General features: G+C 40.0%; 1 protein-coding gene across 1 annotated transcript in view; it reads right to left on the bottom strand.

Moving 5' to 3' along the window:
* pdzd2 (PDZ domain containing 2) overlaps positions 1 to 26,395 on the bottom strand; it is a 92,767-nt gene extending 66,372 nt beyond the window's left edge. Inside the window, exons 1-2 of the mRNA XM_053481132.1 lie at positions 26,139 to 26,395; positions 9,025 to 9,922 (exon numbers count right to left, since the gene is read on the bottom strand). Of these exons, the coding sequence (XP_053337107.1) occupies positions 9,025 to 9,518 (494 nt within the window). The 5' untranslated portion in view covers positions 9,519 to 9,922; positions 26,139 to 26,395. The remainder of the gene's footprint in view (positions 1 to 9,024; positions 9,923 to 26,138) is intronic.
* Between the last annotated feature and the right edge of the window lie 1,277 nt (positions 26,396 to 27,672).

A 27,672-nucleotide genomic window follows, 5' to 3' on the forward strand; every position in this document is an offset into this window, starting at 1 on the left:
TCTTCTCACACTGAGGTTCGTCGTTAAAGGATTAAACAGTAAACTAAATGATTTTATTCCTCATCATCTGCATGCACATGACTATTTATAGTTTATATGATCAGTCATGAGCCGGGTCGTAAAATGGGAGATGGCGCCTTTTCCAAACACCTGGCTCTAAAAAAAAAAATAAAATAAAAAATGCTTTCCCCAGGTCTGTGTAAGCGCTCACATCAATCTCCTAACATCCAAACATTTACTTCGCAAAAAAGCATGGGAAAAGTGCGGAACATCACTACTGCCAGGGAAATTCTGTCGACTCTTTCATTATGTGCTGATGTGCAGTATCTCTGTAATCTGGCTCACGGATGAATGACGCAAAGGAGAAAGAAATACAGCGAGGCTCTGATGTACAATAGCGTGTGAGGAAAAAGACTTTCTCAGCCACACTATGTGAATTTGGGAGATGCCAAGATGCCAAGAGGATAATACACTTTCTAATACTGCCGTTTGGAAAAGAGAAGACTTGAAAGGTGAATTAAGGTCAGATCTCCCACACGCCAGAAAGAAGGTCTTCATGAAATATTCTCGGTGTACAAACGCAGTTGATTTAATCACTATAGCAGTGTTGTTCAACTGATTCCTGATTACTCTCTTCATGCATTAAATTGTCCTCCTTTAGCTTCAAAGGGACAGTTTGACACTCAGAAAGTCTGTCTCATATCAAAATTGATCTTGTGTATAGATCTCGTGTAAAAAAAAAATTGAAGATAAAAAGAGCGAAAAAAAAAAAGTGTGAAGTTTTTTAGTGTAAGTAATCGAAGGCAAATTTCACAACCCTCGTTCCATGCAAAAATGTATTCCAAGGTTCAGTTGAGACGCATGTAAAGCTTTTGCAGTCCCACTGAGCTAAATCAAATTGGTATTTCTCAGGAGAACTATGCATTTACTACAAATTTAACTCTTTTCTTTCCCCTATTTATTTGTGGAAAATTTTTTAATAATAATAATTTGCACTAAATACATGATATGTTGGCATACATTACTGCATGTCTTTGGACTGTGGGAGGAAACCGGAGGTTCCATTTCGGGCATTTCCATACATACACTATATGATGAGAACTTACAGGATTGGGTCATGGTCATGTGGTCAGATGAGTCCAGATTGAGCCTATTCCAGAGCGATGTGTGCGTCAGGGTAAGGAGAAAAGCAGATGAAGCGATGCACCCATCATGCATAGTGCCCACTGTACCATGCTCTGGAGGCGGGGTTATAATCTGGGGTTGCTTCAGTTGCCCAGGTCTAGACTCAGCAACGTTATGTGGCAATAAAATGAAGTCAGCTGACCACCTGAATGTACTGAATGACCAGGTTATCACATCTGTGTAGTTTTTCTTTCCTGATGGCACAGAGATATTCCAGGACTTAAACTGTAAGACACAGATGAACTGGCTACCACATTGTGTGCTGTAATCAAAGCTAAAGGTGGTCAAATGAAATTTTAGAGCGTGAGACTTTCTCTTTTGGACCAGACGGTGCATGAGTATTTCTAACAGAAGAAAAAGAAGAAGAAGAAGAAAACGATTAATTGAGCTGAAGACTTTGCTTTTCACCTTCATTATGAAACGCTTTGCTGCCAGGTTACTGCGGTTCACTTTAAGCCGTATCCAAGGTTTCTGGAAAATCTTTTCAACCACTCTTAAACGAGTACAAGGCCACTTGAAACCTGCTTGGCTGCTATCGATTGTGGCTTGGCATGCACGAGGATTAAAACTATTCACATTTCCTTGATGATGAAGCCGGTTCTGCGATTTATGGAAAAAAATACATCATGGTTTTCTCTTCGGTGGATCACTACTGTCCTCATAAAGCTCGCTTTCTCAATGAGCATATGGAGAGCACTTTGCACGAGCTGAGCTATTTTCCATGCTCTCTATAGACAGCTGCGGAGCCAGGCTGTAAAAACAAGAGGGGGAAAAAAAAGGCCAGAACACAGAAAATGGCAAAAGGACATGTTTAAGTAGGAGTGCCTTCCTCCTCATCATTTTGATTTCGTTTGTGGTGCAGGTTTAACTTCAGCCAAATACAGAAGGACTGGCAAAATTTTATTACGTTCTGTCCAGCCAGTTTTGCGTGATGCTGTGACAAAATCTGGCTGGACAGACATACAGACATACAGACACACAGAAAATTTTCTGAGACTGGTTTCAAGTCCTCCTAAGTATGAAATGTAAAGCAAAACCTTTCTTTTATTTATATAGATACAGGTTATATGAACGTGGTGAGCACGTGAGATGTTCAGGTATAAATAAATTCGCAACCAAAATAAAAGAGCTGCCATAATATCAAGAACAATAATAGAAAATAAGAATAAATATAAAATCCTGTAAGCATAGTCAAACCTTTACATTGCTTTGTTGGTCACCTTCTCACACAGGAAGCTACATTAAGTTACAACATGAATTGTGCTGCACTGCGTTACACAACCATGTTCGTGTTTTGTGTTATAAATGCAGCACACCCGCTTGCGCATTGGCCCTTTTACTAAAAGCTAGCAGTAATGAACCATAAATTATCCATGATCAGTAAGGATCCCTTGCCATCCTTGGCATGCATGTGAACCACGGATGAATAAAGTTTAACCATCACAGGGAGAAACAGACTTTTCATCCTGATATTTTTACGTGCCCAAGTCTCCACTGCACGCACAATTTGTATTTTCAGTCATGCATTCTCTCTCTCTCTCTCTCTCTCTCATGCACACAAAAACTATATTTTTGCCCACTCGACAATTTTTCCTTCCGTGCCATGGCCGCGTGCTCGTCAGGGTTGCCAGATCACACCGAAACCTGTTTAGGTAATGCTGAAACCTTGCCAACTCTGATAACAAAAAGAAAAAAATAAAATTAAGCAAAATAATATCAGTATTGGACCGTAAACTGTAGGTCAATTATATATGCACATACTTTGTTTCACTAAAATTCCACCAAATGCATTATTGTTGTTCTTGTTATTTTCTTACTTGTTTTTATTTAATAAATGTATTTAAAGAAATCTATACGTATATAAAAAAATAATCTGATCCATGACTAAAAAAAACTGTGATACAGTCTGAGCCACTCTGTCACTCTGTCATTCTTGATGATGCCTGCTGCTTGCTCATTAAGGACAAACTAATAATAGATCCATGTAAAGTATTCCCCCCACATATGAACATTCGAGTTACGAACTTGTAAGTTAGATCACAACATACTGTCCTGTATGTACTGTCCATTGTCACGTGCGTGCAGCGTGTCTCCCAGGATGTCCGGAAGCACGCGCAAAAGCAGCGGTGATAGAGCTGGTACTGCTAAGAAGCGCCAACAAATAACGATGGAGACAAAAGTAAAAAATAATTGAGAGAACAGTGAGAGAGGGAAAAGATACCTGACGTTGTTCGTTCTTTTAACATGAATCGTCCAACCAGAGGCAGTACATATACAATGTTTGTTAGACTTACGAACAAATTGGACTTATGAACAAGCTTTCGGAATTGAACTCGTTTATATGTTGAGGACTTAATGTATACATTTTTCAATTTATATCTAGATTGTCCATCTTTGAAAAAGCTGATTTGTGACAATGATCATTGTTTAAAGCACTATACTAATAATTTTTAATTAAATGTATATTTGTGGTAAATTATAAATATAATATAAACCTATGATTTATGCAAGCAGCCGTATGTTGTACAGTACACAGTATGTACATTATTCAAAGCCCAAAAAAAACAAACAGTATGGACAACTAGGTGTCTGGCGTCCAGGTGATTAAGGAACTATACACAACACCGTTTTAGTGCATCCAGTGCTTGAACTCATTCCCAAAGCACCGTTTCAGCGTGGACAGATATGCATCTGTATTGTCTGGACAAGACCTGAACATAATGTTAACAGAAAGTCGGCCACCTGCGTTCCCAGGCTTCTAACCTCCCAGAACCTAGACGTGAGCAATATTATCCTTTCCACAGCCACAACACTCGCAACATGTGTGGCTAGTTTTCTGCTTTCTCCTGATCTCTTCTAAACATCCTCCACCGACAGCGCTGCAGAAAATCTCAATCACATTCTCAGGTCATTTATAAAGAACAGACACGCTTTGGTAATGGGCAGGACACAATCAGACGGTTCTCTGTGCTCCGTTTGGTCCGTTTCCAAACCCAGCTGCTGTGTTGTGTCTCTGTCAGAGCTATCTTTGCAGGCTGCCGTTTTGGGTGTTTTTTTTTCCCCCTCAGGAGAAAATGAACCACTGTTGTGGAAAACATCTTGGTCTGAAGCCGTCCTAGGAACGTCCTGTCTTTACACAGAGTGTGCTTGCTTTGCCCAGGTTGGGCAGGAATATGTGGTAGGTATTCTTCCTACTCTTAATCATTACCAACCACGAGGGGCGTTCAAGTCAAACAGGGACTTGATAAAATTTCTCATGAATTAAAAAAAAAAACAAAGCTGACTGACATTTACAAACGGCTGCAGGACAAACTCAGGACGGTGATGAGACTCGGGAAAAAAAAAATTGAATTGTGCAAAACATTTTGAAGAAGGCCATACGTTGTGAATGACGTTGCTGGTCAGGGTGGCTCATAGCTCACATGGCCAGTACAGTCTTGATCTTGCTCCAAGCCATTCCACTTTTTTTTCCCCCCAATTTTCTCCCTAATGTAGTCGTGTCCAATTCCCCCTCTCTCTAGGGGGCTCCCACGTTAAGGCTACTAGCTACTCAACCTGGCGATCTCTGGATGATAGGGCGAGCACTTTACCACTGCGCCACTTTAATTTCCATTAAAGGAATTCTGCACAGTCAAAAGTCCCAGTTTGACTTGAACGCACCAACAACTAATATGAACATTCGAGTTATGAACTTGTTAGATCACATGTCCGGCAAACTGTCCACTGTCACGTGCATGCAGCGTGCATTCCAGGATGTCCGAAAGCATGCGTAAAAGCAGGAAAATAATTGTGAGAAAGGAGAGAGGTAAAAAGATGCCAGACGTTGCTCGTTCTTTTAACATGAATCGTCCAACCAGCAGCACGATTTTATAAAACAAGGAGAAGATCATGGAACAGCTTAGTTTTATACTGTGTATAGCTAATTGTGTTAGTATCCTAGTACATAGACAATGTTTGTTGGACTTACGAACAAATTGGACTTATGAACAAGCTTTTGGAATGGAACTCGTTCATATGTTGAGGATTTAATGTATAAATTTTTCTGTTTATATCTAGATTGTCCATCTCTGAAAAAGCTGATTTGTGACAACGATCATAGTTTGGAGCACTATACGAATAATTTTTAATTAAAATGCATATTCGTATATACATAAATAAGTACAGAGGTTTTTTTGTCTTCGGTACATCCCCTTTTTTTTATGACAGTGTGCACTCAAACCGGCATGGACTTCAAGTTTGTGCAAAACCTTATAATCCAGTTTAGATTTAATTCATTGGCGCGTCATCTGCACACACACACCAACCGAAGCATGCAAATTAAAGAAAGAAGCAAGGAATAATTAACTGATGATGGAATCATATTCTTCAGACTTTATAATCACTAGATATCAACCTGGATGAACATTAATAAGAGAGTCTGACAAAAAATGTGTTTGACTGCGCTTTGCACCATCATCATCATCATCATCATCATCAGTGAGAATCAGTCATCTTGCATTGGATTTCTAAATGCTTAAGTTTTTTTTCATGTTTACAACATGTTTTTGTGTAACGGTCATATAACGGTAGTGTATGATGTCACACTTAAAAATCAATTTAAAACCGTTTTCTTAGTAGACTATACAGACCTCACATGCTTGGCCCACCACTGTCTATGACTGACCATTTTATAATTCCTGTGGCTGTTCAGTTTGCCAAAGGAACCAATTAGGCTTACAATAAATGGGCGCAGCAGTATGGCTGCCAGTTAGCAATCTATGCCAGTTCCCATATTGTTCCCATAAATTCCCCCACAGTGGGTATCTCAGACCAGTGAGGAAGGGTGGATGGGACAGATCAGTAGTTCTGTTCTAAATCCATACAGTCATGGGAACATGTTCGTAAAAGCTTTGGAATTTTATAGATGACTGAACAATTGGTGTGTAAAATGTTTTTAAGACTAGTGAACTGAATGTAGCCCTAAAAGAACTGTTATTTTAAATACCCCCCAAGGGACTGTAGGTTGATGTAATAGAAATACAAACCTCCTGAAAAGAGGATACTGCAGACATACATCCGAAGCAATAAAAATGAGGGACCTCAGAAGCTTGTAGTTCAGAGCTACGATTAAAATGTTAAAAGCCATATACATAAACCCTTTCAACAGGTTCCATTGTCGAACCCAACATCACAGTGTTTCCCATAAGAAATGGTTTCTCTACTTCCTAGGAAGCCATCCAAACTAGCTAATCAAATGGGCTATAATCAATGAAAAGCTAAACCAAAGACATTTCAGAGGATAACCTCCAGGTCTAAAAAAACGAGTCCAATGCGAAAGGCACCAAAACATGCAGTTCCCCAAATGACCACTAGGGGCTCCAAGAGTGAGTCAATCCACATATCAGTCCCATGATAAAATGCTCGACCTTACAACTCAAATAAACAGGTTTACAGTCTAGTACAAAAAAAAAGTTTTAGTCTTTTGATTTTCCATCCATGACGACTTCGAAAGGTGTTTTTTTTTTATTGAACTCATCAGTTACTGCTATGCATCTTTTAGCTAACCAGCTAACTACAAATGTTGTAGACTAATTTAGTAAAAGAAATGCAAGAGTTGACACGGAATAGTGTGTAGGGTATGGATTTTAATCAAATGCAAATCAGATCCATAATTCTGTTCGAGAGTGATTCACAAATGCACACTGCTGGTTCGAGAGCTCCTGTGTAAATCCATGGCGTCATGAAGTCTCTGGATTTGGAAAACCCCTACTCTCTGATTTGCGAAGGGAAGTCTATATGCACGAACTATAAAGATGTTTGAAATTTTCTCCATGGACCACATCTTCTCCAATTGTTTTACACATTACGGGAAAACCTTATTTTCTCCACACCAAAAGTTCTTAAGCGTGACAATAATCTTAAAACCAGTGTTTTGTAGGGAATAAATGCACCGTTAAGCCTCTTATTAAAGCCCTTATTAAGCCACTTATCCCCCAGCTGCTCTGGGCAACCGTGCATGCTGCATGCTTCGTTTCATCTGGATGTAAGAGCGGGATATGCACCGAAATCGATTCTACTGAAGATAAACATTGAGGACCTTTCCGTTTGATTGTATTATAATTCAAACCATCTTCGGTTAAGTTTACCTTGTTCTCCATAAAACAAGGCTATAAATTTTGGCTTTAAGGATGAAATCATAGTTGAAAAGTTGTTACAAGTGAAATCCTTCAAAACAACTCACAAACCTTTTCTGACAAACTAGATTATATATATATATATATATATATATATATATAATTTTTTTTTTTTTTTTTTTTTTTTTTGCCTGGATGAAGAGAAACCACATTAAATGTGGAATTTCATCAAAACCGTTTGCTTTTCCCAGACATTGGCGTGCTCCAAAGTAAAAAAAATTAAAATAAAAAACCTTTCCAAAAGTGCTACTGGCTAGACAAAGCTAAAAAAATGAAAAGGCATGATACAAACCTCATTCTTGCTGAATGAACCAGGATTAATATGTGTAAAGATCGCTCTACTTGATATAGCAACGGTCAGTATCGCTCCAGATCACTTGGTGTTTTGGATAAACTATTAAGTTCACCTGGGTCATGTGTAAAAATAAAAGGCTACGTTCACACTGCAGGCTAAATCAGATTTTTTTTATTTGGCTCATATGTGACTCAGATCTGATTATTTCATGCCAATATGAACAATTCGAACCGCATGGAATATGACCTTTTCATTTCTGCTTTGGGCCACTTCCATGTGTGGTCTCAAATCAGATACAGATCAGGTCGGAACAGTCGATTCAGAATTCCTGTGACTTTCATCTCAATCCAACATGGTACTCATGAACTCATGATACTCCTCACAATTTTGCGCTGAGAAAGATGGAGGATGCCGATTTCAGTGGCGTAAAATCAGGAGCTATACACCGACTGACCCCCCTCCTTCAAATTAAGGAGAATAATACTTACACAACCTCGTTTCAAATTTATATATAATTATGTGATTACAGGATCCACAAATTCATAAATGAATTGTGCTTTCCAACTATTTATAAGTGCAATATTTAAAAAATATTTCAGCATCACGGTTTCAATTTTAATGCACATATTACTTCCTGTTTACAAATCTGAAGGCTGATTATTAATCATATCTAAACTCTATGACGTAGACATGATGTCATGCATATACAAACACCAAAGAACCGACTCTGTCTGATATTACATCACACTCATATAAAAGTTCTAATTATAATAATCTTAATCTAATATTCGACTGGCTGAGCCGCGTTTAAAAGCGTTGCAAAATCCTACACACACACAAGCATACAAACATATACACACACACACCTGTAACTGCATTAAAGTGATTACATTCTGTATTAACGCACAGGTTTTACCAAAAAGAAGCCATTCTGCTCAAAGAATACATCTTGTACCTTTTGTCCATCACTGTATGTTGCTTAGCAACCAACACTACCATAACGAGAAAATTTATATTTTTCTATGTTAAATAAGGGCTCTAAAATAGCTCGGATGTGCAAAGAATAAATAATTTCACTGTGCAGTAATGTATATGTGATGAATAAAGGCTGAAACTGAAACTAATTCATGCTTTCTAATAAAGATTCTTTAAAGGTTTGATTAAACGAATGGTTTAATAGAAGAAAACTTTGACGATGCAAAGTGATCCCTATGTGTCTTCACATTATGGAGCAAAAAAATACATTACTGCGCATATATTATTATTCACATTATTACGATAAGGTTTTGGATATGCTGGTTTTAAAAACATCCTGATCCGATATATCATCACAGTAACTCAGATCTAGATCATATAAAAGAAGAACTCTACCTGGCTCCGGAGACGTCCACTCCAACCATCAGCTGGCCGTTGAGAGACAACAGCTCGTCCCGCAACTTAATGTCTCCACATCGCGCCGCGGGGCTCTTCTTCTTCACCTCCGTCACCCAGATGCAGCCTACGTCCAACACGGGGCCCTTATCGCTCTTACGGCGCCGGCGCCGCACCTTCTTCTTCCCTTCAGGATCCCCGAAGATGGGGATGTTCCCAAAGCTGAGCCCAAACTCAGGCCCATCTCCTTCAGCTTTGCTTAAGCAGACCGCCCGCACCTCAACATCCGCTTCGTCCTTAAGCGTGCTGCCGTTGCACGCGTAGCTCTCGCAATCCGTAAAGTTCAGCTGGATGTACTCTACCAGCTTGCGGACTGCAGCCTGACACGGCGAAGCACCGCCCGCTTTCTTCTCAAACTCATCCTCCTGGTTCAGCTTCAGCCAGCTCTCCAGGAGAGTTAGGTGACTCAGTGCGTTTTCCTGGGTGATGGGCATCCTGGCTGCTGCTGCTGCTGCTCCTGGGCCTGCCTGGGCCTTCCCTGCATGGTGGGTCTAATGGTTTTCGACTCTGGGATTATTCATACAAAAGTGGGGTCAAATAAGCAGAACGGTGCTGGTCTCCATCTGATACAGGCATCCCTCGGACTTCCGGACGACAGCACCGATGTCCCATAATGTTACATTTGGCCTACCAAAGACCATGATGTCATCCAGGAAAATTAAGACAGAGGGGGGAAAAGGGCTTTTCAGACTAGGAGGGGTAACCAGAGAATGTGTCACGTTAACTGGCCTCCTTGGGTCATTCCAAATCCAATTTCCAGCCCAGTAAAAGCAGGAATTCCTGCATCACTTCCACTGTGGAGCTTAGATCCTGACTTCCAGACGCCACATTCGCTCACCTACAGAGGAGACAAAAGTGCTGGTATTAGTCTGAATAAAAGGCCATCCATAACACTGTAATGAGCTGTATAGATACCAACTGCCAAACCACTGGCCAGATGTTACAATGGTGCAAATTAAACTTTTTTTTTTTGGTATGATAGATCTGCAAACCACATTTCTGACATACTTTAACTACGCACTCTTCGCCCTGACCACAATCAAATTGCTACTTTGGGTATGTTCTCAAAATAACATGCATTTGTGCTCTAGCAAACCACATCCACACAACTCACAGATGCACTTTGGTTATTATCAAACACTTCTACATGCCTTTAAGCTGGATATTAAACTAAATAATAAAATGTTCGCTCGTTGAAAAACATCTAAATGAAGAACACAACACATCAGTGGTAGATTACAGCTCACTGCTTACAGTACAACATACTGAACACAACAGTACGTACAAATGCTTCACTGAAAACTGTTTATTCTGCAATATTAGACATTAATACTAAAAATTTTAGTACGAGATTTTCTAAACTACAAACTGGTGCAATTATTTCCATTAAGCATAAAATAAATAGATACCAGCAGTGTAAATGTGTTAATGCAAACTAGTAGACTAAATCCCATTTCATTTTTTATTATCTTTGTGAGGACCTTTAATTTCTCCACATATAAAACCCTAGCACCAGCAACCTAAAGGGAACAGACAGTCCACTGGACGAACGATCCGATGATTTCCAATAAGCTCTTAAATCATTAGATACTGCTAGGAAAATGTTAATATAAACCTGTAGACTAAATCCCATTCAGATTCTATCTATCTATCCATCTATCTATCTATCTATCTATATAAGGGGATGGATGGATGAACAGATAATCCATGGTGTATTGATATGAATGGAAAAATGGATGGGTGGTCCAACGACTTTCATTAGGAATCATTGGGAAAAATGATAATGCACATACATAGACTACACCATTCAGAATCTATCTGGATAAATGTGTGATGGATGGATGGATGGATGGATGGATGGATGGATGGATGGATGGATTATCCATGAAAAGCATTAAAAAAATTAAACACTATTGAAAACAATGTGCACACAATAAAAAAAAAAAGTACACACAATAAACTTAATCAGATTCAATCAATCTGGAACATATGGATGGATGGATGGATGGATGGTAGGATGAATGGATGGACAAATGGTCTAATAATTTTCATTAGGCTTTTAAATCATTAGATACTATCAGAAAAAAAAATGTTATTGCAAACCAGTAAAATAAATCCCTTTCAGATTCTATCTATCTATCTATCTATCTATCTATCTAGATGGATAGATGGATGGATGGATAGATAAATGAGTAAGCATTTAAACATTTAACTCATTAGATACTATTGTAAAAAATTTTTAGTGCAAACCAGCAGATAGATAAATGGATAGATCTGCACTATCTATCCATCTAAATGGGTGAATAAGTGGATGGATGGGTGGATGGACGGATACATAGAGGGATAGAACATCCAATAAATTCCTTTTAATAATAAGCATTTAAACCATTAGATACTCTCAGAAAAATGCATTGCAAACCAGTAGACTATAGCTATCTGGATGGATGGATGGATGGGTGGGTGGATGGATGGATGGATGGATGGATGGGTGGGTGGATGGATGGATTTGGATGGATGGATTTGGATGGATGGATGGGTGGGTGGGTGGTTGGATGGATGGATTGGATGGATGGATTTGGATGGATGGATGGATGGATGGATTGGATGGATGGATTGGATGGATGGATGGGTGGGTGGATGTCCAAATGACACGCTAAGCCTTTGTGTTAGAACAGGCTTTGCCCTAATTCCCCCTATTCCTGTTTAACAGCCTTCTGCTGTCACATCCTGGTGCAGTTTAAACAATGTAAAACATGCCATTCATTATCCCTGACATAATGTTTTCTCAAACTAGGAAAAACCGATATACAAGTCTAGCTGGTGAGTCTGGAGGCTGTTTTACTGTTTCCTCTGCTCTCTGACATTAAACCTGTTTACAAACAGTCAATGGCTGCAAAGGAACTCCATTCCAATAAGCAGTAACTGTAACCACTTGACCCCTTCCAAGTAGCAGGACGGCTTTTATCTCTAAAATCTGACAGATTTCCTTGAGCATCACACATCCGAAGCGACAACGGATGTTTCCAACAAAAAAAGTTTCCCAACAACCAAAGCTCAAGCATGTCTTATCGGTGTTCCACATGCATGCTCACTTGACACGAGGAACATGTCCATGGACCGAATTTAAGAAACATGCATGTGGGACCTCTGTTAGAGACATCAACTTCTGTCTGTTAGACCTGGGGGAAAAACAATGCTAGAGCTTTCCCTTGTACACAAAGATTCAATTTCAGAATAAATGCTTTTCCTGTTACCGTTCCTTTATGTAGTCCAGAGCAGTGACGTAATGGAAGCTAAAAATAAAGACTGATGCCATAATCTCAGCACATTCCAGGACGTAAGAAGCCCGGGATTCTAGGAAAAGACAAGCCCATGGCGCAGAAATCCGGCGATGTTCGGTCCAAGATCATTTGTCGCACTGCAAGGGTGGTCTTTCCGAGTCACTCTGCTTCTTCCATTAAGATTAAAACTGTAGATATTCTTGCCACTTGTTTCAATATTGTACTTTTGTAATTGTGCTGCGTTTTTGTCTTCCATGCTTCTGAAATTGGAAAGCCTTTTTTTGTTTTCCTAGCAGTGCCGTCTTCAACACAAAAAAAAGGAAAGAAAGAAAATCAATCTCAATGCAGCGGTTAGAAACGCAAACTGGCAAATAACAAACTTGGAAGCCAAATGCGGGAGAAAGAGTTTACTTAGACTTTTCTAAAGCAGGTCTCTACAAATCCCCACTAATCACAGAGAGCATGAGCAGGGACGCTTTGAAGGGGCCCCCGCCGCAGCTCTACGGGGTTCTGCCCTGCTGCCGAGGCAAATGATGGGTCATTATGGCTTGGCTCCATCTCTGATTTCGTCTCCGTTTTTGATCTGATAAATGTCTAATTATACAGGTAACAGGTTTCATTGTTGGGACAGCTGAGAAGAGAAATCCTCAGCACGTCATTAGTCTGGCCGTAGACTAAAGAAGTGGAAGCGATGCGAAAGTGCACAAGATACTGTAGATTACGTGGACATGACTGCATAAAGCTGAACCTTCCTCTCGGACTATTTTTGTGAAAGATGCAAACACAATGTACTAGAGAATCATAATGACTATGCACGAGTTGTCCACTATAATGGAACATTATAAGCCTGGTCTATTACAGGAAAATAAAATACAGGACTCGGAGCAAACTGGTGCTTCCGCTTGTTGGCGATCAAGCTAATGCAGAGCAAAGTGTAACTCAGCATCCTTTAGCACTTTAGTCTTTTATTCATGAACTTCAAACAATATGGACAGTTTGACGGCAAAAGAAGATAAATCCATTAGTTCAGTTTCGAGAAAAAATAAATGAAAAATTAATACTGCAAACTGATTAAGAATATTTTATGCATGTTTTCTTTGATGTTAAAAACACAAATGTCAAAATATTTTGTCAAAACTTTTTTGGGGTATACAAGCGTGATTTTTCAAAACGCTATAATTCCATCTCCGAAGGGTTTTAGCACAAAACTGATGCATTTGAAAAGTGCACTTCAGTACTAATAATACGTTAGTTAATTACGTTTTAAAAATAAATACAGCAAACTCAGACTTTCTTTTTGTTTTTGTAGTAAGTAAAACAAACAAATTAAATTCGCAGTTAATTACATCAAGGAAAAAGTCTTGAGTTTTGGTGCACATGAAACATTTTTAATAAAAAAATTGAAAATCATGAAAAACCATTATAAACAATTCAAAAACTTTAGTTTAAAGCATCGTCAGCCTCCTCCTCCTCTACCAGTTTAGGTTTTACTTCGGTACAACAACAGCTCCCAACGATAGTACGGGTATGTGCCGTATGACGTCCATTCATACTTTAACCAGTCCAACAGTTTAACCCTAAAGTTATTTCTTCATCACATCACAGTTATCATGGACAAAACCAAAGAAAGTGAATGCAACATCAACTCTCAGACATACAACTCATGCATATCACGTCTCATTTACACATACATGTAGTATATTATATTATACAGGTTGCCCTTCCTGATACAACCCTCCCGTTTTATCCGGGTTTGAACCCGGCACTGCATGTAGTGGCTGAGTATTATGGGGTGTGGCAACCAACCGTCAGCAGAGCTTGGACCTGAATCCTCAGATCCCCGAATCAACAATGTACTGTAGAGCCTTAGCCGGCTAAGCCACCACTCCCAGTGCTTACACCATAGTATCCTACATTCTAGTTCATAGTTCTACATAATGACCCATTTCACAAAGCATGTTAAGTGACGTGTACCTAGAGTGACTTGGGCTAGGGGTAGCGCAGGGGTTAAGGTGTTAGACTACTGATCAGAAGGTCCTAGGTTCAAACCCCCAGCACCCCTAAGCTGCCACCGTAAGCAAGGCCCTTAACACTCATCTGCTCTGATGTATAATGAGATAACGACGTCATGGATAAGGGCGTCTGCCAAGTGCTGTAAACCTAAATGTAAATTCAACAGCGGTGAACGTCCTTATCTTGCATGTAATGTAAGGTGTAAACGTCCTTATCTTGCATAAAATGCTCTCCAAAAACATTCAAACCACTCCCAGCATTGTTGAACTGTGAGAAGCGTCTTCTCTTGGACTTTGGATGTCTTCGGCATTGTTTTTTTACAATGTAGAAAGATCTCAAAATCAGGAAGGTACATTAGAAGAATTCGAACGGGTGTCCAAACTCTTGACTGGAAGTTGTACGTGAGCGTATAATTAGGCTGACAGACCTGGCATGTTGCCAGATGGGATATTAGGTCAGAGGAAAGCCCTAGCCATGAGCGGCTAATGCTAAGGGATGCACAGATGGCGCTGGCAGAAAAGGAGGCCAATCTGCTCATGGCATGTTAATCTCGTGCATGGAATGAAAATTAAAATAAATAAATAAATAAAAAAATAAAAAAACAGCCATGCATCCATACAGAAGTACTGGAGCAGACGTCTAGCCACATGCACTCATCACTGGTGTCTACTATATACAACAGTTCTGCATTGGACAATACTGAAAAATTCATATGTTCATTTATATGCTCATCTAAGCTGTATTCCAGCCTCGTCCTGACTCTGAGCCTGCTCGACACTGCACTGGGAGGGCGGGACTTTATCGACCGGCAGATGACATATCCATGCGGCACTCAGGATATCCGAACGAGAGCATGTGTGCATGTATGTGTGTGTGCATGTATGTGTGTGTGTGTGTGCACGGCCAGTGTAAAGTGAGACGTGCTTTGTTTCCAGTTCAGCGGCGACGTCCACCCCCTTCCTCCTGCACGGCGACATATGGCCACGTCGCAGCCATTTTCAGCCGTTCCTGAACGGCACATGTCACACACACACAGTCTTCATTCCCGAAACCACGAGACACACTTTAAATGGAATTGACTTTAATGGACTCCCACACAAGAGCTGTACAAGAGCTATCAAACGAGGTCCTTACTACACCGGCGGATTCACAAAGAAGCTTTTAAGATGTGCACTTAATACAGAGAAAGAACATGAGGAGGATTTTAAATCGGAAAAACAATAAGTCTTATTTCATTAAGACCTTACGAGTTAAAATACAACTGGGAAATGGGATCCTAATTCACTGATCGTTTTTTGGGGAGACCTAAATATATTTATATTCATATCCTATGTAGGGTCACATGGGTCTGGAGTTAGTCCTAAAAAAAACTCAGGGCACAAGGGGGGGGGGGGGGTACACATCCTGAGTGTACACATAATGACTACAAATTCAGCTGAAAATGCTCTACTTAAATCTAACTGCATTGAGGAATTAGTCAACACTGGGATTTAATATAATAAGAATAATATAATGCATGTTCTCCCAGTGCTTGGTGGGTTTCCTCCGCATACTCCGGTTTCCTCCCACAATTCAAAGACATACAGATTAAGCTTACTGGTGTTCCCAAATCGCCCATGGTGTGTGCCCTGGATAAAGCGATACAGACGGTGAGTGAGCGTGCCGTCATCTTTCAGACTTCACTCCAAGACATTTTCACATGTTTGAGCTATTAAAGGAGTTCCTGGGAGGCCAGCGTTTCAAGTTGTGAAGCAGGCCGTACGACCACGGCTGAGTAAACTTTCTACCTTGACGGTATCCAAGCACTAGAGTTTTTCGACTCTGAAGCTACCTGAAGCGATGCCCTTGTCGCTCACGATGATGGATTTGAATGTGGGAGGGGAATCTAAGGTGTCGTTCGGCTCCAGATATTGAGCGTCTTTTGTGTTTCCGTGCTCATGAATGACTGATGGGTTTGTCGAGAAAAGCATCCCCTTTGTGCCTTCTATAGCCAACATCTGCGCAATTTACACAACTAAAGAACCAGGTGTATGCACACCGTCTCTCTCTGCTTCCCGAAACAATAATAAAATCTGATTTATTACAATAAATAAAAGAAATACGGTTCTGACAGAACAAAGGAGGAGAGGGTGTCCTGAACGCTTTCCAGTTGGCCGCGTCCCTCAAGTGCACTTCATCAAGAAAATGAACCAAGGAATCTATTATGCCTTTTTTTATTATGAAATTTTTCTTTAAAGTATAAAACGGTTATGTATATGCATGTGCGTCATCACTATAGGAAGAGAGGCAAGAAGAGGTGAAGAGTCTTACATGTGGATCATGTGAGTATAATGAAAAGCATGGGGGGGGGGGGAGGCAGAGAGCCATTTCCAGTTGTGTTTGTGAGAACGGCGGGGGGCTGCTGGGATAAGAGCAAGGGACGTGTCAGAGGTGAGCCGCCGTCGGAGAAAAGAAACCCCTTATTCACGGCTCCGGGTTCTTCTGCGCAGAGACAATGCAGGCCACTTACGCTGCCTTCTCATATGTAAATGATGCCCTACTCAGGCCGCGATGTGCACAAGCTGCAACAGAAAAGAACAGCTCGACTAATCAACAGCTATCTTAAACTTTATTTATGTTGTTTAAAGAATTGTGGGAAAATACGTCCCCCTCTTTAAAGCTCTTCAGACGGAGTACGGCTCTTCAGATGCGAAGCCGCATGCGTCAGCGTTAGAAAGACGCATTGAGAAAAATACAATACGACAAAGACATTAACGGGACCGACACAGCGGTTATTCATTCACTCGAGTTACAAGGGTACGGGTTACTGCGCGTTCACACTAGTGTGTGTGTGTGTGTGTGTGTGTCTCCATAGAGTCGTGATTTCAGAGACATTTTGACTGAGATTTGCAAGTGAATTTTGATATATTTTTTTTTTATTAAAGTTTTTAATTTCTCTTTTAGTCAAATTCAGTATTTGACACAAAACCTGGACGGTCAGGAAAATAGCAAAAAGAATATAATATTGATTTTCCAAGTCGTTTCCACGTTAGATGGTATGTATCATGATAGAACTGTAAAGCATAAAAAAAGAAAAATGTTATAGACAAATAAATATAATTATTAATGTAAAAAAATTATATATTTTTTTTTTATTATTTTTTTTTTAACTTATTTATATATAAAGGTTTTTTTTGTTTGTTTTTTGTTGTTTACATTTGTATTTATTTAATATATATATACATGTTTGTTTGTTTGTTTATTTTTGTTTGTTTTTGTTTTGTTTAAACTAAATAAACAATAAAAGACATTTTAGACTTTTAAAGATGAAAGTACCACATTTTAACATCATTTTAATATCCACTTGGTTTGTAATTATTTTTTTCATTAATTAATTTATTTATTCATTTATTTATTTATTTATTTTAGACTCCACGTCTAGGGTCAAGGGTTCGATTCCTGCGTCGAGTCAGTGTGCATGTCCTCCCCATGCTTGGTGGGTTTCCTCTGGGTTCTCCGGTTTCCTCCTAAAGACATGCAGATTGATTGGCGCCCAAAATGTCCAGGGTGTACCTCACCTCGTGTCCTTTGTCTCCTGGGATAGACTCGAGGTCCCGGCAACCATGTACAGGTGTCATGGAAACTATTAAACTATTTAATTTTCCACAAATGTTTTTCCTAATTTGGTTTTTCCTAACCCAATTTCCGCCAGTCTAGTTAGGACACTTCCCCATCAGCTACGTCCACCAACCAGGAAGGCCTTCCTTCAACGCACCTGCTTTGACGCACATAAAGCCAAATCTTTCCGTTTTGCTGCACAAGCACTGTTCGGATGCGCACTGAAGAAAGCTCTATCCGCCGCTAAGCTCATGACACGCATGATTAGCTAGTACCGCTATGGTCGATATGAGAGTGCACATACAGTAAGCCAACCATCCCCACTAACTGAACCCAGACAATCCGCTCTCTAGGGTCCCAGCCACAAGTGGCTGTAGCATCTTCTGAAATGATTGGGCCAACGCACTTCCAATTCGCCACTTCGGAGCCCCCATGTATTGACAATATCTACAAAGTCCCAGAGGAAACTGTCCAGTTATAATGGAAGCGGTGTTACTATATACAAGCCATTTAGGACATATAAAGATAAAGAAGTAGGCGTAGGTTGTTTTTGCCTTAGCTGTCTGATATGAATTAGATTATCTGCACCTTTAATGCTATAATAAAGGAGGCCAAAGCCGTAGTGCATCAATGACAATCTGCTAAATGATCATCTGAGATTGAGACTGACCAACAGTGCAAGAGTTTTTTGGGATTACATCAAAAAGGGAAGCGTTTTAAAGGACTATTTGTATGGATGTCCAAAAAAAGTCTGTCCATGATGAAGAAGAAGAACCCTTTCAACCAAAACAAGAAAATAAAAGTTTAAAGTTAAGAGACGGCTTTATGAAGTAAATACTTCACTACAAGGTGCAAACAGCTGGCAACGTTCAAGAACAAAAAAAGCCAGATTAGATTTAGCCAAATTCTTTGGCCTCATGAAACCAAAATGAACTTGTACCAGAATGATGGAAAGAGAAACGTATTGAGAAAGAACGGAACAGTTAACGAGCCGAAGCATACCACATCATCTGTTAAACATGATGGAGGCAGTGTTATGGCATGAGCGTGTGTGCTGCCAGTGGAACCGGATCACTAGTGTTTATGGATGACCGGACTGCTGGTAAAAGTTACGTACCGCACTATACTGTCTGCTCAGATTCTGCAAAACGGCTTTATATTGCAGATGGATAATGACTCGAAACATACAGTTAAAGCTACCCAAGGCAAAGAAATGGGATATTCATCACTGTCTGCCAAATAATCTCAATCCATAGGCATAGAGCATGCCTTTCACTTACTGAAGACAAGACCGAAGGCAGCTGCAGTAAAGGCCTGGCGAAGCATCTCAAGGAAGGAAAACTCAGTATTTAGACATGTGCACGGCTTCCAGACATTCATAGATACGAGAGTGTGATTGCACGCGATTCCAGAATCATTGACAGCAAAGGATTTTCATTCAACTTTTAAAGGAAATAATAATTTGTAATTTTGTTAGTGCGTTCCATTATTTATGACCCAGTTCCAAATTAGGGTGGGCTAATGAAAATGGCTAATCCCACACTTTTGATAGAATGAAATCCTAAAATATACGACTTTTTTTTTTTTACCAGGCAGGGTATAAAGAAAGAGAGAGAGAATGAGAGAGAGAGAGAGAGAGAGAGAGAGAGTTACATGCAGCTCATTTCTCTCTTTTATCTAAGTAACTTTCTGTTTTATTTACGACCACAGCATCCTTTGGAAAATTGCCTTCCCGCAGGATACCATTTACGTTAATCAAATAAAAAAAAAAAAGCCTATTAAATAAAAGAAAAAGAATAAGAAACTGGTTCAATCTCATCTCGAAGTTGCACACAAAGGAAACCAGTGACCTCCATTGTTTTAAAACGCTGCATTGTGCTTCCACGCCAGATGCACAGCAATTCTGCGCAACGCCTCCACGAAGGAAAGAAACAAAAACAATACTTAACTTTAAAATATATATTATTTCGACATGTCAATGCAAAATGAAAAAGAACAAGAAAAAAGAGGGGTGTATGTGGGAACATCGGTATAGTAGCGTATCATTACAGAGCATCAGTCAAGATCCCCTGTGGCATTCTTTCTGGGAAGGACTTCACCAAAAGGCAGCACAAGGCATCATTTAAAAGCTATATATCTATTTATAATATCAGCTGGGTTTTTTTTTTTTTGCAGCGAATGATCTGTTCGGTGAAAAAGCAGCCACGACTCCTTAAGGGCGAAAGAGCTAAATGCGGGATGCGCCGAATTCTTTCTTTTTTTATCTTTTATCTTTATAAACCAGGGCCTCCTACGACGGATAAAAGACTTTGTTTCAATTAAATTTGTTATTGAAAAAAGCAACGTGCATTTCCGAGAATCTTCAAGCCCGTACTGGAAGTGTGTGCATGTGTGCGTGCGTCTTTGCGAACTGAATAGATTGTAATATAATGCAGAGGCAAAGCAAACTGATCGCAATGTCAATATGATGAAGCCTCACATCTGGCCAGATTTAATCCCCCGGAGCATCGAGGGAGGAAGTGCCTGTTAAAGCTCGTAAAAAGCCCGATGAATAGAGCATCTTATGTAGGATATCCAAACAGTCGAGTGCAGCTGTTACGTCTGTCTCTTTTCACACTTTGTTGCGTTCTTGATCGTGACGACATGGTTACTATTCGCTACAAGTCGGGACAGGTCGTTCTTAGATATATGGAACGTACACATCAATTGTATATATATTTTTTTAAAAACCTGTAACGTGGCTGGATTTCAGTTTTGCCACCTCGAGAGCTTTGTTTTTAAGAAACGAGATGAAAGCATGATGTCTGGGTGCATGCTACTATGCTGACTCAGCCTCAACCGCTGCCAACAAGTGCATTTTGGGTAATTTACTCGAAACCAGACTGCTTTCAGGCTTTGCGATTAGGCATTCAGAGTTTTGAAGAAAATCAGCCTTGCTGACGCAGATCGCGATCCGGAGTCTTATCAATGTCTACAATGTACCTACTTTAAAAACACGTGGGCTTTGATGTGTACAGATAGTCATTCCACTGATCTGAAACAAAGCCACTATTAACACAAAATGCTCAATGCTGGATCTTGGGAACATTCAAATGTAAATAGCTGACCTGGAAAGTTTCGGGATTGTTCGAAAGCCCAGCGTCAAAATGATGACCGCATGCTCTTAAGGTTCTCCAGGTTTTTATTTTTGTGGTTTATTTACTGGAGACTTGGGGTACGAGGCGGGGTACACCCCTGGACAGGGTGCCAAGTCATCTCACACAAATGCAATTTATGAACGCCAATTACCCTAATCTGCATGTCTTTGGACTGTGGGAGGAAACCCACCAAGCACGGGGAGAACATGCAAACCCCATGACATGCAAACCTCAGAGACGGGAATCGAACCCGGACCCTGGAGGTGCAAGGCGGAAATCTGTATTTTGGCTTAGATTCTTACTATGTACGACCAACATATGGTATATACATAGGCATTTCTTATTTTTATTTTTTACAGTTAAGCCTTGTTCTATGGAGATTTGATACCGATCACAGCTGGTGTGTTTTGCGCTCTGCGAGTTTGTAGTTACATTTCTTGGAGAGGTGCACGTCTGACTTGCCCACAGGGTATGACGTAGACTTTATGTGGGAGCGGAAACCAACAAGGAAAACCAAACAAGCTGCATGAGATGTATAGGGTCTACGCATCATGTACAGTGAGCCGAGCTGTCGACTCCACCTGCTGAAACTGGAGACTCCTTCCTTAAATATTAACCAAACATCTCGTTATAGAAAGCGTCGACAATTTTACTATGTGTCTTTTTCGCTATACAGTTTAAACCCATGATCCGATTTGCGCCGCAGAATCTTGAACACCTTTAAATGTTAAAAGCTCTAAAAACCTCTAAATAAATAAGCGACGCCACCGAAGCGAGAGCAAACAGAGGAAGAGAAAGATGGTTTGTCTTTTTTTTTTCTGTGGATGTTTACAAAATCCACTGAAAGCTGGAAAACAACTGGCGCTCGGTTTCTGTCAATGTGGGTGTGATGGTTTGGTCTAACACTAGGTGACTATAATGTTTTCGCCAGTTCAGGAAAAAATGACCCGGTGCTTTAGAGTTTAGAGTTTTCCACAAACATTTCAACACATTGCTGAAGGTAAGACGTAACTCATGTAGGGAAATAGAAATTTTACAGGATGTGTATGTCATGACTCAGTAGAGCTGAGCGGTACAATGATATAATGTTGATATTGTAATAAATAATGCCACGATACACTATTCTGAGATACTGCAGATATAGAAGCTGATGAGTAAATATTACAATGCACTCAATATTTTAATCCTTTTCAGCATTAAATAGTTTTTGTAAACTATTAATAAAAAAATCACTCGGTTATTCATTGTATTTTAATATCGATAATAATAATAATAATAAACATCATAGGATTATTTTAAAGCACTGGGATGTAGCAGGGAATCATCCAGGATAACCCGATACGATATTATCACGATACCTACGCACCGATTCGATCTGTATTGCGATTCTGTTAGAGTCAAGATTTTATAAATATTCGGATTTAATAGTGTTATTATTATTATTTAGATTTTGTTACAATTCTAAACAAACATTAGCAAATAATTCAAGTCAAGCCACAAAGCCAATGTATGAACAGTTTAGCATGCGCCACCTGTAGGATTACAGAGGAACTGCAACATTTTACCATCTCAAATGAAAACATGCACTACCAGTCAAAAGTTTGGACACACCTTCTAATTCCAGTAATACATCCAGTTTCATTATGGTGCTTGATGGAACTTGCAAATGCACTTGATAATACTGTTCTTGCAAGAACTATTCCAGGACAGCTGATCTTTATATCTTAAATTAACAACTGGCTGTTGCTGTAATTACTTAATTGCCTAATGCCATATGTGTTGTTTCATAGTAAAAAAAAAAAAAAAATGGATTGTTTGGTAATGTAGAAAATAAATGCAAACTTGTGACAGGTACTGTGTATGTATGCAAGCTGAAAAATTTGCAGTCAGCATGGCAACACATTGGTACACAAAGGAAGCATAGTACATTTTTTCCCTAACATATATAACATATACCATAGCCACAATCAATTATTCCTTAATGAAATTAGCCCATGAGAAATTGCACTGATTCACTGGGTGCTTATGTCATCAAAACATTACATCACAAATCCGCCTTTAGCACAGGATGTCGCGCTATTGTGTTATTATTAATAACACACACACACACATACAAAGACAGAAGTACAGGGGAAATTTCAAAACAATGCACCTCCATGGAGGACCAAAAGCTCATCCAGCACTGTAAACTGAATGTTACAAACCTTATGCGGGTCAAATCTATTACCTGCTGATCTGCTCTTACATGTCATCTTTCACTCACTGATTTAACCATAAAAAATTCATTCATCAGACTTGAAATCATGAAACCAACATCTCCAAACCTCTTGTTTACTCGCCTTCTTTGCTTTTGACCCATCTCTTATAAGAGCTGAAGATTACACGAGGGAGCTGCAGGCTTCTCGAATAAAAGTGCTTAAAATGATGCAGTGAAGATAAAATAAAGTTTACACAGGATTGTTTACTCTAACGGATTTTACTGTAACTGTCGAAGCTGTAGGAGCTTTTGGTAGCATGAGTAGAATAGACAAGCACATATCTTCCTGAGTGGTACAAACTTTAACTACTTCAGCTAACAGAAGCATCTGAAATAAGGTCCACCTTTTTGCTTAACATAGGACATTCCTCAGCTAAGGGATACTGGGCTTCTGTCCAACATGAGGACTAACAAAGGGGTTCTGCACAGGAGACACTTCCTAAAAAAAATGCCTTTGCTCACCAAGGGTTTCTGTCCAACATTGGACTTTTACCTACAAGGGGTTTTGTGCAGCCAGAGGTTTCTGCCCTACTTGGGACCTTGACTATAATGTGCTCTAAAACTATAAAGTGCTCTCTGCAATCAGGGGCTTCTGTCCTACTTTGGTCAGTCAGAAGATTATGTCCAATAGTGGACACCACCTATCAAGCTAATGCTAACCCTAACCCAAGTCCTACATGGAACTTTGATTAACCACGAGCTTCTGACCAACGTGGAACTTTCCCAAACCAAAGTCTAATATCCATCATAAGACTTTAATTACTAACAGGACACCAATTAGTCATGCCAATAACGAGACTAATGTCCAACATGGGACTTTAGCAAACTAAGGACTTGTGTCTAACATGGGACTTCAAAATTCTTATTGTTGTTGTTTTTTCCAATTAGAATATGGGTCCTCTATTATTCTCTCATTCATTACTTTATTTTTAAGCTACTATAACTTTTTATCTAACAGCTTTTATCACATTTTACTGCATATTCTATATTTTGTAACATATGTTGTAAATTATGTTTGTTTCCCCATCTACCCCAGCATTCTCAGGAGTAAACTATCTATCCAGTGATGTAAACTTCAAAGCACTTTTTGTAAGGCGCTCTGGATAAGAGCTTCTGCCAAATGCAAAAGTGTAAATATAGTAAACAAAGTAAGAATTTCATTGTTATAGTACATAGAGTTTAAAACGCTTAAATCTTTAATTTAAGAGCTCATGCCCAACATGGGACTTCACCAAAATAAGAGTTTGTGCCCAACATGATACTTTTATGTGCAGTGGTGGCTCAAAGGGCTAAGGCACTGAGATATTGATCGGAAGTCCTGGATCCCCAGGTCCACCAGGTTGCCACTGTTGCCACTTGAGCAAGGCCCTTAACCCTATCTGCTCCAGGGGCGCTGTATCATGGCTGACCCTGCGCTCTGACCCCAGTTACGCTGGGATATGCGAAGAAGGAATTTCACTGTGCTGTAATGTATATGTGACAAAGAAAGGCTTAACACTTTACCAAAGTAATCGTTCGTATCCAACATGGGAAGTGACCAAAATAAAAGCTCATGCCCAACATGGGACTTCATCAAAGTAATCGCTCATGAGACTTCACCAAAGAAATCACTTGTTCCCAACATGGGACTTCACCAAAATAAGAGCTCATGCCCAACACGGGACTTCACCAAAATAAGAGTTTTTGCCCAACATGATACTTTAAAAAAGTAATTGTTCGTACCCAACATGAGACTTCACCAAAATAAGAGCTGGTGCCCAACATGGGACTTCACCAAAGTAATCGTGCATGAGACTTCACCAAAGAAATTACTTGTTCCCAACATGGGACTTCACCAAAATAAGACCTCATGCCCAACACGGGACTTCACCAAAATAAGAGTTTGTGCCCAACATGATACTTTAAAAAAGTAATTGTTCGTACCCAACATGGGACTTCACCCAAGAAATCACTTGTTCCCAACATGGGACTTCACCAAAATAAGAGCTCATGCCCAACATGATACTTTACCAAAGTAATCGTTCATACCCAACATGGGAAGTGACCAAACTAAGGGCTCGTGCCCAACATGATACTTTACCAAAGTAATCATTCATACCCAACATGGGAAGTGACCAAACTAAGGGCTCGTGCCCAACATGGGACTTCACCAAAGTAATCGCTCGTGCCCAACGTGGGAAGTGACTAAACAAAAGACTTGTGCCCAACATGGGACTTCACCAAAGTAATCGCTTGTAATCACAAATTCACCAAACTAGGGTCTCATTCCTAATATGGGACTTTAACAAACCAAATACTAATGCATAACGTGCAACTTCACCAACCCTGGGACTAAAACCCAACTTAATCCCTGATCCAGACGTGTTACCCCCCCTTCACTCTCCAACCTAACCCTGGTGTCGAGGTGTGGAAGTATTTACACTCCTTTATTCCACCCTGAGTGTCTGAGCCTCTAAACTCCCACTGAGACGGTAAACACCAGCGGCAGCGGCAGAGTTTCCCCTGAAATCCACGGCTGTGTGTCAGAGGAAGAACCTTAAAGCTCCTCACTACACGGACTGGCGGATAACCGCCACAAAAACACACAGTTTTCACATCACCGCACCGTTAACTGGTTAAAAGAAGAGATGTTTATTTACAAACGATGAAAAGCTGTTTTATTTTCCCGACTTGAAAGAAGTCTCGTGCATCAACACGTAGATCAAAGGAACCCTGTAGACATTAGAGACATTCGGTGTATTAGGGGGAATAAAGCGAAGTTAGACTTACTGTGCATTCATTTCCTTCATGCTACTTTTTCCTGAATCCAGAACAGAACCCTGCTGCGACTTTGTTTCAAATCCACTGTGTGTGTGTGTGTGTGTTTCATCCAGCTCACTTCAAAAGCCTTTCAGAGCAAAACCCTCATTATCCTGAAAGCCTGTTTCATCTGGAGAGGGAAAAAAAAAAACATCAATAAAATAAGCACTTTTGCATCATCAGTGGATCATTCAGATCTCCTTTGCTCTTGTTGATCTTTTCGCTGTTATTTTATTTCTTTTTTTAAGTCAGTAAGTATATTTACGGTGATGTACCAACTCCTGAGAATACGTGGGGAAAGATGAAGCGGGATTTTTGCCATTTGGGGGCAGAAGTACTGGGGGGGAGGAGTCTCTACCTTCTAGCCAATCAGACGCCAGCCAAGTTTAAGCCCCGCCTCCTCATACATGTCTGCCAGGTCAGTCTGTGAAATACTGCCTGTTACTGAATAAGGAACATATGCTTGCAGGTAGACAGGGTGCAAAAGTTTGTACTCAAAGTCTTTTCTTTTTTTTCCCTCCTCCAAATGCAAAGTAATATCTAGGGTTTTGTTTTTGCATTTTGTTGCAGCCTTATACTGTATATCATTACACAGTATATCATTTATTTCAGTTTGTATTTATTATTATCCTGGTCAGATCCAGATTGAGTGAAAGGAAAATACACCCTGTATGTGAGGTCCTTCATTCGACAACATAAAGAAACACACACGTTCACAACTATGTGTAATTTAGAGTAGACAATCCACTTAGTGGTTAGCACTAGTGATGGGAAGTTTGAATCATTTTAGTGACTGGGTTCTTTGAATCTCGTTCATCAAAATGTCTACACGTCTACATACACAAATTTTGCCTATAGTTCCAGTAATTAAAATATTACAATGCAGCTAAGGACATATTATGATAAACAGAATGAGTAGCTCACCTTTTATATCTTCTAGTCCGAGTCGTTCATTCTTTTGAATCTATTGCACTGAATAGCGTCTGTGGGAGTCACGTGACAAAAGAACGTACGATTCGGACCAAAGACTCAAAAGTAACTACTCATTTCTGTTTCCTGTACATAACCTACAGAGGCGTTGCGATGCTTTGCGCATGCGCACCCTGTAGAAAATGAACGAATCGCTCTCAGAGACTAGTCGTTCTTCTGAGTCATGTTAAAGACTCGTTCAAAAAGAACGAATGGTGTAAAAACGACCCATCACTAGGGTCGAGGGTTTGATTCCCTCGGTTTGTGTGCGTGGTGTTTGCATGTTCTCCCCATGCTTAAAGTGTGCACCTGGTTGTGCCCTGCATTGAATTGGCACCCTGTCCAGAGTTTACCCTGCCTCATGCCCTAAGTCTCTTGGGATAGGCTCCAGGCCCCCCTGTATATAGGATAAAGCGGTATAGATGATGAGTGAGTGAATCCACCTACCTACAGAGTGGCCTGAATCCATAAGCATTTTATTTTTTTTTTTTTTTTTTTTTTTTTTAGGGCCCAGGCACTATGATATCAGCTCTAT

Source organism: Clarias gariepinus, chromosome 21 (genome assembly GCF_024256425.1).
Source record: "Clarias gariepinus isolate MV-2021 ecotype Netherlands chromosome 21, CGAR_prim_01v2, whole genome shotgun sequence".
Taxonomy (NCBI): Eukaryota; Metazoa; Chordata; class Actinopteri; order Siluriformes; family Clariidae; genus Clarias; species Clarias gariepinus.